General features: G+C 40.4%; 1 protein-coding gene across 5 annotated transcripts in view; it reads left to right on the top strand.

Moving 5' to 3' along the window:
• Window positions 1-15496, top strand: part of FKBP5 (FKBP prolyl isomerase 5) — a 115480-nt gene that overhangs the window by 90319 nt on the left and 9665 nt on the right. For all 5 annotated transcript variants that reach the window (XM_034961928.3, XM_055113507.2, XM_055113509.2 and 2 more), the window contains 3 exons: window positions 1192-1348; window positions 7404-7494; window positions 11525-11608. In XM_034961928.3, coding sequence (XP_034817819.1) covers window positions 1192-1348; window positions 7404-7494; window positions 11525-11608 — 332 coding nt within the window. The remainder of the gene's footprint in view (window positions 1-1191; window positions 1349-7403; window positions 7495-11524; window positions 11609-15496) is intronic.

Raw genomic sequence — 15496 nt, 5'->3', positions numbered from 1 at the left:
AAGAATACCCTTAATATTAAAAGTAGTTGTAAAGTTTCAGAGAATTGTTTTTCCTAGAAATAAAGAGTCTAGGCCAGACCTGGTGGCGCACACCTGTAATCCCAGTGCTTTGGGAGGCTGAGGCGGGTGGATCACCTGAGGTCAGGAGTTCGAGACCAGCCTGGGCAACATGGTGAAAACCTGTCTCTACTAAAAATAACAAAATTAGCTGGGTGTGGTGGCACACACCTGTAATCCCAGCTACTTCGGAGGCTGAGACAGGAGAATTGTTTGAACCCAGGAAGTGGAGGCTGCAGTGAGCAGATATCGCGCCACTGCACTCCAGCCTGGGTGAGACAGAGCAAGACTGCGTCTCAAAAAAGAGTCTAACTCATCAAGAAAAAATAGATATATGTATGCATTTTTTCTATTTTGTCTTAAAATATGAGAAAAAGCCTCTTATTTTAATATGAAATTACTCTGGGAAAGAGCTTGGTAAATTGGGGTGGAACAGGGAATTAGGCCTCCCAAAATTGACCTCCTAATATTTCAGGGGAGGTTATTAAGTAATTTGATTTGTGAAGTTATAGTAGACTATTGATTCTTTCACACTTTACATTTATTATTTCCAGTAAGGGATATAGCTAAGATAGTTATTGATGTTGTTGTCTTTGGATTTACCATTTTTATTCAGATATATTTGTGAATGAGATTAGGACTCTTAAAGAAGAAGGAGCATCTGTATTCATTTAACCTTTGTATATCATTGGAGAAATAGCCATTTAGTTGGCTTTTTGGCCCAAGCATCTGAAGCCAAGATGCAGTTACAGATGTTTATATATTTGATATTAAATTTGTGGCATTTGATAACTTTATTAAATAATCCAGCATTTCTTGACTTTGTATTATAGGTGAGGAAACTTCTGTCACGTAGTAGGCTTAGAATAAACCTGTGTTTCTGGTTTGTTACCTACTAAACTGTCTTATTGATACAAATATCAGTAATTACAAGTTTAATTTAGAAATATGGTTGCTCCTAAACTTTCAGACTGGGTAGACTAAGCTTCACCAAGACACACTGTGTGTGTCTCTTGATGAAATGAGAAAGGGGAAATGGTATTTGCTACATTGTCGACCACTCATTTATCACTTCACTGAATTAGTCAGTCCTAAGAAGCAGCTTTGTTGACTCTCCTGTCTCCTTGTCCTCAGTCCACCTGGAAGGCCGCTGTGGTGGAAGGATGTTTGACTGCAGAGATGTGGCATTCACTGTGGGCGAAGGAGAAGACCACGACATTCCAATTGGAATTGACAAAGCTCTGGAGAAAATGCAGCGGGAAGAACAATGTATTTTATATCTTGGACCAAGGTAAGCAGCATACCAGTTTGGAACACAGTGAAGTCACCTAAAGGACAGAGATATGCTTGCTTTTTCATTCAGTGTTTTGGCATTTTCAGTGAAGTTAATCCAACAACGGAAACAATTAAATCAGGCTGCAGTTAGTCATCACGTAAATTAATGGGCCTTACAATATCATAGAGGTTTGTGAGCATGTTTATTTGATTGATATATGTTCAGAACACGTCTTACAGCCACTTTTTGCTTTTGTGATGATTTGTTTTGCCTGCAGTATTGCCAAGACAGGCAGCTATGGACCCCTCTCATATGTGGTTCTCTTACCCCCTCTTCCCTTTTCTCTAAGTTAGGCAGGAGGCAGGAAAACATGGGGGTTGGGAGTCAAGGAAGCATTTGGATGATTTACTACCACTTGAACTTGTGCCACTTGTTCTTATACAGAGTCCCTGAAAAAAAAAGCACATTCTTCCTGGATCTAAAGGCAACGGAGATGACTCATTTTTTGCCTAAGTTTTTCCCATCATAAGGATATCCATTAGCACTTCCAAGCTTAGAACCATCAGACACTGACAGTCTCTCTTGTGAAAACATGTTTAGTATTATTTTTAGATCTAAAATTATACCATGAATCCAACTCTTCTGTCTTGAGAAACAGACCCCTGAGAGAACCCGGGGTGTTTTGATTTTGTCTGCATGAGAGTGCATCTGCTTATCTAGTGTATCCTCCCTCCGGCTCCATGGATTTCAGACAGTGGGATTCTGAGTTACTGAGAATCTTGATGACCTGCACTTGCCAGTAGGTGATGTTAAGCCTTTTGTGGTGTCATTTTGTAGACTCTGTAGTAATCCAATGGCAGTTTACCTTTGCCCCAGCACTTGATCCATAATCATATATATATATATTTTGAGATGGAGTCTTGCTCTGCCACCCAGGCTAGAGTGCAGTGGCATGATCTTGGCTCACTGCAACCTCTACCTCTGGGTTCAAGCAATTTTCCTGCCTCAGCCTCCCGAGTAGCTGGCATTACAGGCACCCGCCACCATGCCTGTCTAATTTTTGTATTTCTAGTAGAGACGAGGTTTCACCATTTTGGCCAGGCTGGTCTCAAACGCCTGACTTCAAGTGATCCTCCCGCCTCGGCCTCCCAAAGTGCTGGGATTACAGGTGTGAGCCACCACGCCCAGCCCATAATCATATTTTTGAGGTGATCTAGCCATGCAACTACCACTTGAAAATCCTTCCAAAGTGCTCTACCTTGAACTCTTCATAGCCGTCACTGAGGCACCCTTTGTATAATGGCTTCTTTTTCTCTACCTGGTTCCTCTTTCCACTAACTATAGCCCCCACTTCAATGTGTCTTATTTATATTAATATTTACTCTATATTTGTAGTTTATTCTTAGGTGAAACTAATTCTGTTTCTAGGAGATACTCCTTAAGATTCAGATAGAGCATAGAAAAAGCTATCTCTTCCATATCCAAATAATCTCTAATTACTTTTTTTTTTTTTTTTTTGGTAACAGGATCTCACTCTGTCGCCCAGGCTAGAGTGCAGTGGCACAGTCACGCTCACTGTAGCCTCAACCTCCAGGGCTCAGGTGATCCTCCCACTTCAGTCTCTAGAGTAGCTGGGACTACAGGTGTGTGCCACCACACCCGGCTACTTTTTGTATTTTTTGTGGAGACAGGGTTTTGCCATGTTGCCCAGGCCGGTCTCCAACTCCTGGACTCAAGTGATCCGCCTGTCTCACCCTCCCAAAGTGCTGGGATTGATTACAGGCATGAGCCACTGCACCAGGCCATCTCTGATTACTTTTAATCAGCATTTCAAAATTACAGTAGTTCTAAACTCAGAGAGGTGGATTTATGTGTAATGTATATTTTCAAAATTTAAGCTCCCTTAGGATAAATGCTGTATGTATTATGACAACATAATGTTATAGGAACCAGTTTATATACATTTTAGCCTGGCTGACAAGGCAATTGTGGGGACAGATGTCTCAAGTTTAGTGACAAAGAAAAATAGAAATTGTCTTTATATTTTTTAACGCAGTTATTTTCAGATTTAAACTGTTTGTTGTATCATTAGTGGTTACACTTTGCTCTGTGCGCTTGGCCAAGGCACTTAACCCTCCTAAGCCTCAGTTTCCCCTCTGTAAATGGGGATGACAGTATCCACCTCATAAAGTTATGGAGAGCTAAATAAAATCCTGCACATGTAGGGCACACATGAGCCCACAGTGTGTGAGCTTTTGTTGCTATTGTGACGGCTCACCTTCTCTTCCATTTTACCCTCGGACCACAAGAAAAAGGAAATCCTGTTTAACATGAGATCAGTCTTTCAGATCTTTTCAGGCATAAAAGTTGTCAATAGGTTTTCATAAATTTCTAGGTATAAAAGTTTATGAGTTTTATGGAAATAATTTAGCATATTTAGAAAGGAACATTATTTTTGTTCAAGGTGTTAGTATGTTGAGGAATTATGTGAAGTGCATTCTCTGTAATATGAGACTGCTGCATATGCATTGCGTAGTACTACATATATATGTAGAAAACCCCTACATGCTATATATGTGTGTGCGTATGCATACTGTGTGTATAGAAAACCCCCTACATGCTATATATGTGTGTGTGTATGCATGCTGTGTGTGTGTATAGAAAACCCCTACATGCTAAGCATGTTTTCAGTGCAGGCAGTGAATTTACTTGTTTTAGTCAGCTTCCCACTTTCATAAAACATTGCATCTAAATGTTGCTATAAGTATGGCTGTTGCAGAAAATATCTGCACATAGCTCTTAGTGTCATCTGTATTTCATTCTCCAGAAAATTTCCAAGGCAGACCTTCTCTGTGACTCTGATACTCTGATAGACTCGGGAAGAATGTTTTCTTTCTGTCCCTCCCCCACCCCCCGAGACAGGGTCTCACTCTGTCACCTAGGCCTGGAGTAGGGTGGCATAATCTGTAGCCTCGAACTCCTGGGCTCAAGGGATCCTCCCACCTCAAGCTCCTGGGTAGCTGGGACTACAGGTGTGCTCCATCCTGCCTGGCTGATTTTTTTCATTTTGTAGAAACAGGGTCTTACTATGTTGTCCAGGCTGGTCTCAAACTCTTGGGCTCAAGCAGTCCTCCAGCCTCAGCCTCCCAAAGTGCTTGGGATTACAGGTGTGAGCCACCACACCTGGCCTAGAATGTCTTCATAATAAGAAAGTCATAAAACATTTCCAGACAATCCATTTTTCTTTCTCCTCATTGGGACAATATCTTCCTTTTGTATTGTTTTAAATACTGAGACTAATAAATCTTTTTTGTTTTAGGTTAAGTGTATATAGTTTTAACTTTTTTTTCCTTCCTTATGTTTCTGTCACGCATGAACCCCAAACAAAAACACAGGCTATTGGTCAGGCAAGGTGGCTCACACCTGTAATCCCAGCACTTTGGGAGGCCAAGGCGGGAGGATCACTTGAGGTCAGGAGTTCATGACCAGCCTGGCCAACATGGTGAAACCGTGTCTCTACTAAAAATATAAAAATTAGCTGGGCGTGGTGGTGCATGCCTGTAATTCCAGCTACTCGGGAGGCTGAGGCAGGAGAATCGCTTGAACCCAGGAGGCGGAGGTTGCAGTGAGCTGAGATCATGCCACTGCACGATGCCTGGGGTGACAGAGTGAAACTCTTGTCTCAAAAATAAAAATAAAAAAACAGACTACCAAGAGCCATAATGTCTAGTTATGAGGCAGTATGAGTCAAAAAAAACTGATTTTCTGGGGACACACAGGGTCTGAATTTAAACCCTGGCTCTACCACTGCCTGTGTGTGTGACTTCTCAGGAAGCACTCTGTTTCTTTATCTGTAAAAAGGGAGCAATTGATAAGAGCTTGTAGTCCAAGTGCTTCTTATATGCACATTAAGGCTTAATGGTCATTCATAGTCATTATTTGTATCTCTATTCTCTGGAGGAAACTCTTAATTCAAGGGCATTAACGCTGAATTCCTTCTGTTACTATAGTCTAGATTATCTTTTGGTTAGGTCTTGGGATTCCTCTTGTGGTGTTTTGTTTTTCAGTCAGATGAGTTGGGTGCCCTGGTTCCTTCTTCACCCAGGCTGACAACTTTCTGTGTAATATGGAAGTCAGGGTAGGTGCTGCCAGAATATCTTGGCGTGGGCTTCCACCTCTGTAGGATCATGTGCGCCACACGTATCTTGACTGAATCGCTTCATTTTAACCTGGGAGAGATTGTAGAAATAATATTTTTCTTTAGTCTTCTTTAATCCCATCAATAATAGGACACTTGGTGCCTCCCTTGATACAGCCCCACATTCCCCACCCACCTTCCTCTAAGGCAGATTTTCTCATCCTCAGCACTGTTGACACTTTGGGCTTGCTAATCCTTGGTCATAGGGGGCTGTCACGTGCATTGTAGAATATCCGGCAGTATTCCTGGCCTCTTCCCACCAGATACCAGTAGCACCCCCATAGTTGTGACAACCCATAATATTTCTAGACATTGCCAAAGGTTTCCTGGAGGGAAGAGGAGTTAAAATCACCCTGGTTGAGATCTGCTGGTCTAAGGCAAATGCCAGATCATTTGTTGCATTTGTAACTGCTTAGCACAGGACTCCAAATATAACATGCTCTCAGAAAATATGTGCTTAGCAAGGACTCACCTACCTACCTGGGTAGTTAAGGAATTTTTTTTTAATTTATTAGATGGCAGAAACAAGATAGTAGGTATATACATCTAAGAGCTCAAAGTAGAAAATTAGGCATCACTTCTTAAAATTGGTCACTGGTAATTATGTCCTTTTTTATGTCTTAGTGGAAGATACCCTTTGCCCCGCTCCTCATTCCTACCAGCTCTCGTATCTCTATTCCTCTTTTTGGCTCCAGCTTCCATTTTCTGTGTAACAGTGGAGGTGAGTGAGTAAGCATTTTTATTCCTGGAAAATCCAGGCAAAGGGTAAAGAAAGTGGTGCAAGCAACAAAATTTGAGTGTTCCCACTCTAGTCCCTTTGCCCCAGAGAAAACTGGAGGTATTAGATTAACTCGGTTTTGACATCTTTCAACCTGTACATTGAAAGCTTGAGTTTACTAAGTTTTTTGTAATACCATTTCATATATTAAAGAACAGCTTTGCTTGCAACAAATGGGAACAGAATATATTTCAGTGAACACTTGACTAATATGCTGGGCCTTGTTCTAAACACTGGGAAACAGGTGAACCAGACAGAGCTCTGCTACAGCTCCCATTCTAGTAAATATCTGCTTCCCGAATACATTTAATTTGCTGGAGATCTTACATGATCCCAAGAAAACAAGTGTATATGTCCTCAGTTATTTTTTTCAGTAAGTTTTGGCTAAAAGGTATAGAATCCTACACTCTGATAGCTATAAGCCATAAGAATATTTCTCTAGAGGAGGTGTCAGAACTTGCTAGGGCAGCTATTTTTGAGTATATCATTATGTTATTTGTGTTTCTTCATGTGCTTTTAAAAAAACTTAAATAGTGTGAAAACTTTTCTCTCCTGATGTGTGAGCCTTTCCCCTTCACTTATGTGACTGGAAGTGGTACTACTAGAAGTGACAGCACTTTAAAGTTAAAAGCTTATTAAAACATACCTCCCATGAGTACCACTCTAACAATTACAGTGGCTGTGTCTTCTCTGTCCTTTTTGCTGATAAAACTTAGGGGAAAATTCCTGGCAGCTAAATCATGGCCATTTTATTAAAAAAAAAAAAAAAAAAAAAAACTAGATATAAAATCAAGTAGAGAAAAAGACAGTGACATTTAAAATCCCATGAATCAAGCTGCCCCAAGGAGTACAGGTGTTGCATTACATGTGAATGTGAAGGAGAAAAGAAAACTAAACCTAGCCTGGTTTCTAAGAAAACTGTAGCAGTGAAGATAGTTCACACTGTATCTTCTGGTCAACATCTGGTTTGTCTTCAGGGTCTCTGACACATGTAGCTTGCAAATGATAGCTCTGTTGATGCCTCAAAATACTGAAGGAAGTGCCTGGAAATACACCAATCCTTTTAAAGTTTTATTTTTTACTCTCCATTTCAGATATGGTTTTGGAGAGGCAGGGAAGCCTAAATTTGGCATTGAACCTAATGCTGAGCTTATATATGAAGTTACACTTAAGAGCTTCGAAAAGGTGAGAAAATACCAACTTCCTTAAAATTATGGTAGGTTTCTTCTCCATCCACTTCCTATAAATCAGTATCTTATCTTAGTAGGTGGTATAGATAGATGGTGTTTATTCATTATCAAGTTTGTCTCTTGCCTCCAACACTGCTGCTGAAGAATAGAACAACTGACATAGCACAGCTGATATACAACGAAGGAGCTCCGTGTTCTTATTTTGTTCCTATGTGTCAGCTTTTTTTTTTTTTTTTTTTTTAACTTTTTTGGGTAGAATCCAAGACTTGTTCCCTTATTTGTTCCTAGACTTGTTCTTTTTGTACTTTTTTTTTCCTGGGTTGAGGACAGCAAGGTTCACGTTCTGCCAAGTGGCTCCTTGGGGGAGTGGGGTGCAGCTTTTCAGAGCTGAACGGATTGTACCCTTCACAGGAGTCACGAAGAGGCCTGCACTGTGGCTCCAAGTTGTTATCCCAACTGCAAGTCCTCGAGGGCCACTAGGCTCTGTGACCAGAGATACAAGAAAGAAACCAGCTAACCCGAAGCCATTTTTTTTTTATACTTCTCCAAGTAGGGAAGAGAGAGAATTTGTCAGTTGCCTTGGATTCCAGAAACAGCATGCCTCCTTGAACATATTTCCATCTCAGTTTCACTCTGGAGGCTCCCAGCAGCAGCCGAACTGGACACACACAGCATATACCTGAGCTAGGTATGCTGTTGTCTTCGGCCACATGCCCCTGGCATTTCCAAAGCCCCACCCTTTGTGGAGCTCAAGGACTGCATTTGTGTTCCTTTTTTATTCCTGCACAGTGCTACCTCCACGTTCTGTACATTAAACTTTTTTTTTTTTTGAGATAGGGTCTCACTCTTGTCACCCAGGCTGGAATACAGTGAGCACGATCATAGCTTACTCCAGCCTCAACTTCCTGGGCTCAAGCAGTCCTCTCACCTCAGCCTTCCAAGTAGCTGGGACTACAGGCACACGCTACCACGCCCAGCTAATTTTGTTTATTTTTTGTAGACATGGGGTCTCACTGTGTTGCCCCAGCTGGTCTCAAACTCCTGGGCTTGAGCCATCCTCCTGCCTTGGCCTCCCAAAGTGCTGGGATTGTAGGGGTGAGCCACTGTGCCTGACCACATTAAGCACATTAATATAAATGGAAACATGACCATTTATATTTTGTTAGATTCAGAAAAGAAATCATTGTCCTGTGGGCCTGTACCTTTGGGCTAAGAAAGTGAGGGGAGGCCTGCTTTGGGATTCACCCCCAGTAGTGACATTCCTAATCATACCCTTTCCACTTCATGTTCCCCCAAACAAACATATGTCTGGTTATGACCACTGATTGTTGTCATGTAACCTCTTCTGAAGGCCTGCTAGCTCAGCACTGATCCCCCAATGCTGTCGTCATAGCATATGGTGTTTTTTTATTGTTAAAGAGAGAGAAGATAATCTTTAGCATGTGGTTATTTAGACCTATGGCTTTACTATTTCCATTTTTGTAAAGCAGCCTCTTGCCCCTTCCTTCTCGTGGCCCAGTGAACATTGCTTATTTAGGAGCACTCTCCCAGTGGTGTGCCACAGCAAGCCTGTGCTCTGTCATCACTCCAAGAGTATATTCATGCACTGCTGCTTGGTATATTTGAAATCACATGAAGGTATATGATGTTGTTTGGGGCAATGTGATTTAATCCTCTGCCTTGTTAAGAATAGACTAGGCCAGGCTGGGCGCTGTGGCTCACGCCTGTAATCCTAGCACTTTGGGATGCCGAGGTGGGTGGATCACCTGAGGTCAGGAGTTCGAGACCAGCCTGGCCAACATGGTGAAACCCCATCTATGCTAAAAATAGAAAAATTAGCTGGACGTGGTGGCAGGTGCCTGTAATCTCAGCTATTCGGGAAGCTGAGACAGGTGAATGGCTTGAACCCAGGAGGTGGAGGTTGCCGTGAGCCGAGATCACGCCACTGCACTCCAGCCTGAGAGACAGAGCAAGACTCCGTCTCAGAGGAAAAAAATATATATATATATATATAAATATATATATATATAAATATAAATATATATAAATATAAATATATATAAATATAAATATATATACACACACATACACATACACACACATACTTATATTCCAGGCATGGTGGCTCACACCTATAATCCCAGCACTTTGGGAGGCCAAGGCAGGATTACTTGAGCCGAGGAGTTCAAAACCAGCTTGGGCAACATAGTGAGACCCCCCTTCTCTGCAAAAAAATTTAAAATTTTCCTGGGTGTGGTAGCACGTTCCTGTAGTTCCAGCTACTCAGGAGGCCAAGATAGGAGGATGGCTTGAGCCCAAGAGTTTGAGACCAGCCTGAGCAACATAGTGAGACCCCCGTCTCTACCAAAAAAAAAAAAAAAAAAAATTAGCTGGACATGGTGGCACATGCCTGTGGTCCCAACTACTCGGGAGGCTGAGGCAGGAGGATTGCTTGAGCCTGGGAAATCGAGGCTACAGTGAGCCGTGATCGTGCCACTGCACTCCAGCCTGGACGACAGAGCAAGATCCTGTCTCAAAAAAAGAAAAAATAAAAGAGTATCCTGTCTCAGAAAAAGAAAAGACAACAGAGCAAGATCCTGTCTCAGAAAAAGAAAAAATAAAAAAAAATTCCATAAAGACTGAAGCCAACCTAAGAAATACAAAGAGACTTATTAACTAGGTGTTCTTTGTTTTTGTTTTTTGGGTGCTAAAACCTGGAATTGAACCATAACTAGGTTTTTGAGTAATTTGAGCTACATTATTAGGAAGCAGAATTACATGAGTTGCCAGAAAGATGAGTAACCCTTTTATTATTCACTTTTAAAAAGTAGAGGATAGTCGCTGGGCGCGGTAGCTCACGCCTGTAATCCCAGCTGAGGTGGGTGGATCACCTGAGGTTGGGAGTTTGAGACCAGCCTGACCAACATGGAGAAACCCCATCTCTACTAAAAATACAAAAAATTAGCCGGGCATGGTGGTGCATGCCTGTAATCCCAGCTACTCTGGAGGCTGAGGCAGGAGAATCACTTGAACCCGGGAGGCAGAGGTTGTGGTGAGCCAAGATCACACCATTGCACTCCAGCCTGGACAACAAGAGCGAAACTCCATCTCAAAAAATAATAATAATAATAATAAAAGTAGAGGATAGCAGGGGCTGTGACACCAGGAACACACACTTGTTATCTTTTGAATAGAGAGAATTTTAGTTACCCATTTAAACTTCATAATTTATATGCAGTAAATAGCACTGACCACACCCACTGTCACTTTTCCTAAAGGCTCCCAGATTGTTCTCTTGACTCTGGTCCTTCTAAATCCAGCTTGTAAATGGCAAGTGCAGTTATTTCTGGATTTGTATCTGTAATGGTGGAAGTAATAATACACACAATACAAGCTAGCAGATGATAATGAAGTCATTTATTTATGGCTCTAAAGTGATATTTTTGCATGAACTTTACTCCCAATTATGTTTTGCTTGAAGTCCCCCCCAGTATACATCTGCAAGTTGATACAATTTAGCAGTATTATTAGTATATCTGGTTGTTTTAGAGTGGCAAGACAACCTGACCCAGAATTTTGAAAATTATGAATATACAAACTACAACTTGACTACAGTCATGTTCCCATTTTAGAGTTGAAAAACAGGCTTGAGAGAAACAGCCTAGTGGAGAGGTTTGCAGAGGGAGATAAGGCATGGCCTTAACTTTGTGTGGCTTCACCTTGTATTTCTAAAGATTCACTTTGTAGCAGTGCTTACCAGAGTAAGTTCCTTACTGTGTTTTTGCGGCTCCTCTCTCTTGAGCAACATTGTTCAAGCTGCAGCTTGGTCATGATGGAAAGTGAGTTCTTCAAACAGCATGAAGAAGCACTGGCCTAGCAGTAAATTGGCACTGACACACAATTTCAACAGCCAGAGTGTTTTCAGTTTGGAGTATCTTCTAGAATTAGCTGCTCTTTGTTCCAATAGGCCTCAACTGATGCTTTTCTCTCTGTTCATCTAACCATTGTCACAAATTTACACACAGGCCAAAGAATCCTGGGAGATGGATACCAAAGAAAAATTGGAGCAGGCTGCCATTGTCAAAGAGAAGGGAACCGTATACTTCAAGGTGTGTGAGTCCCTATACAATCCTTTCCATCTCAAAGAATTTATTCAAGTGTCAGTGAATTGTGCTGATATTCCCTACTCTGAATTTTATCAACACTGCTTGGTAAGAATAAGCTGCAATTTTTATAAATCTGTCATTTTCAATATGAAAAATGGTGAGAAAACAATCATGCGGAAAAAAAAAAAGTACAGATTCTTCTTTTACACATTCTGCTCTAGATTGTAACCTTCCATACAGGCAGACCAGGTCTGGCATCCCCACCCACCACAGTATCACTCACTCCTAAAGCATCTTGCTTGGTACATAGTTGGCACTCAACAAGTGTTTTTGGAATGAAAAAAGAATGAATAGAATAATTGTTAGCAAAGAATGGAATTCATAAGGGTAAGTTTCACATCATTTTTCTTTCTTCCTTTTTTTTTTTTTTTTTTTTGTATGAGAGACAGGGTCTCCCTTTCTTTCCCAGGCTGGTCTCAAACTTCTAGCCTCAAGCAATCCTCCCACCTCAGCTTCCCAAAGTGCTGAGATTACAGGCGTGAGCCACTGCACTGGGCCCATCTTCCTTTAGACTGTCTTGATGAAGTCACTAGAGCATATGATAAAAGGAGAGAGGACATGCACAAATTTCAAAACAAACTGACAGGAGAGTATTGATTGCTTCTAACGGCCAAGATGATTCCTGCACACTTGCTTTTATGAGGAATCTCTGGATATTCCTGAATGATGTTCATCATAAATTGCTTCTCAGAAACCCTTCTTGGAGCAACTAGGAGTGTGATATTTTCTCACTTAGATCTTAAACCTCTAGATGTAAGAAAAAAAGAAACCGCCCTTCATTCTGTTTTAATCAGTGTTCTACCCATTGCTTCCCCACCCCAAATATATGCCTTCTCCATGTCAAGCAGAAAGGGCTTAGTGATGAGAATTAGAGGGAGAATGGGAGTTCTGTCAAGGTTTCTTTCGTTTTCTGCCACTGCAATACAGAAATTAGATGTTTTTCAGCAGTATAAAGCAGTGAGGCATAAGTGTACTTTAACAAGTCTTTATGGGGCATCTGCTATAAGACATGCTATTATTAAGTTACAACCTTGTCAGGAGGGAGGAGTGGCAATGTTAATCCAAATGAAACAACTAGAGAATTATGTAAGAATATATAATCAACCCAAAATTAACACAGCCAGAGGGCACCATGTGTTTTCAGAATTTGAGCTGAGACAATATTGGGTCATGAAATCAGTTTTGTGGAAGTGTATTGCAATATGTTATAAGGATCAGTTTTGTTGCATAAAACTTTGCTTGTGTATGAGTAAGTACTGGATTGCATATTTCTTACTGTGGGTGGTATTCAAACAAATTTTAAATCATGGGTTTAGATAAGTATAAATATATAAATATGTTATTTATCATTATTTACTATGTATACTAAACTCTTATGGATCACCAGAAAGCATTGGGGTATGATAGAATAAGCTCAGAATTGGGAAAAATGGGCTTTATTGCTCTTCAAATGATTTAGTCATTTAAGGTCCAAAGAGGTTATATTTTCAAGTGAAAAATAGGGGAGTTAGAATAGATGTTCCCCAAGTTTCTTTCCAGCCTGAATTTCTGTGAGTTTCTAAACTCTCAAGAACAAGTGTTATTTTTTTGGTTTTGTTTTGTTTTTAATTCTAATTGAGGTATATTGGATACTTCTAAACTATTCAAGTAAGATTCCAAGTGGGTTATTTGTATATCCAAATACATAATACACTAGAGTGAAAAATGTTTCTACAAAATTTCTTAAGATCGTGAGTCCTTAACGGTATTTTCTGTATTTCCGAAGTCCATAAAAATCCTTAACTATATTTTATATATTTCTCAATACTTCTAAATAGAATATTAACAGTTTGGGAAGATTTGAGGCTTTTGGCCTTTGACTAGAATTATATCGATTCAGTGTAGTAAAACAGCTCAGCTATTCAGAGGCTCTAATTGGTGCTATGATACAGAATTTTGGAGAACATTATTGGTAATGAAATAATGTTATGAAGCCATGTGTCATATAGCTGTGTTCTGAATATATACAGAGAGATGGCCAGAATTAGTGATCAGTAGCAGAAAGCAATGAGTGTCTGTACAGTTACTTAACTTTGTTGCTTATCAGCATCACAACTGCAAGAGTGATACTATTATGAACCTACTTAAAATTACCAATCTTTGGATAAAATCTGGATCAGCAGTCACACACATGGAAAAAATTATTTTTAACATGGAATTTGATAGGCAAAATTTTTCAAAACATTACTCCATTGGGGAAAAATTAATGAAAGGTTCAAAACCACTGACCTGAGACTTTTCTCCCAGAATGTCTCTGAACATTTTGTACCACTAAAAACTTCCCTGGAGGCACCTTTATAATTATAGGTAAAAGATCCCAGCAGTAGTCCTAGCTTTAGCTGTAAAACTTCAAAATGGTTAGTAGATAGTTTCCTGTACATATTCCCTTCCCAACTCAGGGCAGGTTTCAATCTGCCATACTGCCCTCCCGGGCCTTGTCTTTCCAGGGTGTCTGACTTGGCATGTTATACATTTGCACAGAGTCCAGATGTGTAGGTGAGAGCAGAGATGGGCTGAACTAAAGATCTGTATTTCATGCCATCTGCATATTGGAATTCTGTTTCCATTGATCTGTTGGTTTGGTTTATACCTAAATGGGTAAAGCCTCTCTCCTGAGTAGGATTGAATTGTACTCAGCTTTTAAGTGGGAATGATTTTGCCATTGAAGATGTAAAGTCCTCATTTCAACCTCTGAATACTAAAGAGAAGAAAAATAGAGAACTCTATTTGGCTCTGAAAATAATTATTAAGTACAGGTAACAGCATAATATTAAGCCAGGCATTGTGCAAGCGAGTTAAACAGACACGATTTTTGCCCTCATAGCTGACAGTGTTCTGCAGGACAGGAGCATTAACTCACACCTGGTCAGTGTTTTTCTTTTTTCTGACTTGGCAGCAGAGTGGCAAGAAGGCTAAGAACACTGAAGTGATGTGGGATTCTTGCGCCCCCTTGTGCTTCTCCTGGGAAGAAAGCATTTCTAAAACAAACTAGTTGAGAATTGTTCAACCTCTAAACTCTTCAGATAAATCGGGCTTTGCTGTATTTTCACCACCCTTGCTGTTCCAAGATACCAGTAATGTGATTTAGAAACAAGCCGTTTATGACTCTAGGATTTGATGTTTTAAAAAAAATTCCTAAGAAGAGTCCACCCTGTCTTTTATCTCTTTCCTTTAGTGCAGAATTTTTCAGCCTCAGTACTATCAACATTTGGAGTGGGATAATTCTTGATTGTGTGGGGCTGTCTTGTGCATTGTAGAATATTTAGCAGCATTCCTGGCCTCTGCCCATTAGATGCCAGTAGCATCCTACCCAGTTATGACAACTAAAAATGCCTCCAGACCTGCCAGGTGTTCCCTGGGGGGCAAAATCACCCCCCAGTTGAGAACTGCTTTAGTACCTCAGAAGCAGGGAGTACAAGACAGACTTTTCGCTAATTGGAAGTTGAAGTCTAAATAAAGTTACATGATATATATGCAAGAGCTTTCAAAAAATTAAAATGCCCTATAAATGTAAAGGAACTATTAAGAAGTCTAATACCTGTTTTTTGTGTTTTGTTTTGTTTTACCATAGCCTTCTACCATTCTGATTATTCAGAACTTATTGAAATGTTAAGATCTAGGTTTTTGTCCTCCCTGGCTCTTCTTTTCTTTCTCTATACAATATATTAGGAGATAATCAGAAAAGTTAATCGATGCATTAGAGAGGGAGGAGGAGAGAGGATGAAGAAATGAGGCATGACAGGGGAAATGCCTGTCCTTCCTATCTCATCTCAGTGAAACAACACTTTTCAT

The sequence above is a fragment of the Pan paniscus genome, chromosome 5 (assembly GCF_029289425.2).
Source record: "Pan paniscus chromosome 5, NHGRI_mPanPan1-v2.0_pri, whole genome shotgun sequence".
Classification (NCBI taxonomy): Eukaryota; Metazoa; Chordata; class Mammalia; order Primates; family Hominidae; genus Pan; species Pan paniscus.
The sequence above is the reverse complement of the archived record's forward strand: the minus strand, read 5'-3'. Positions and strand labels throughout refer to the sequence as shown.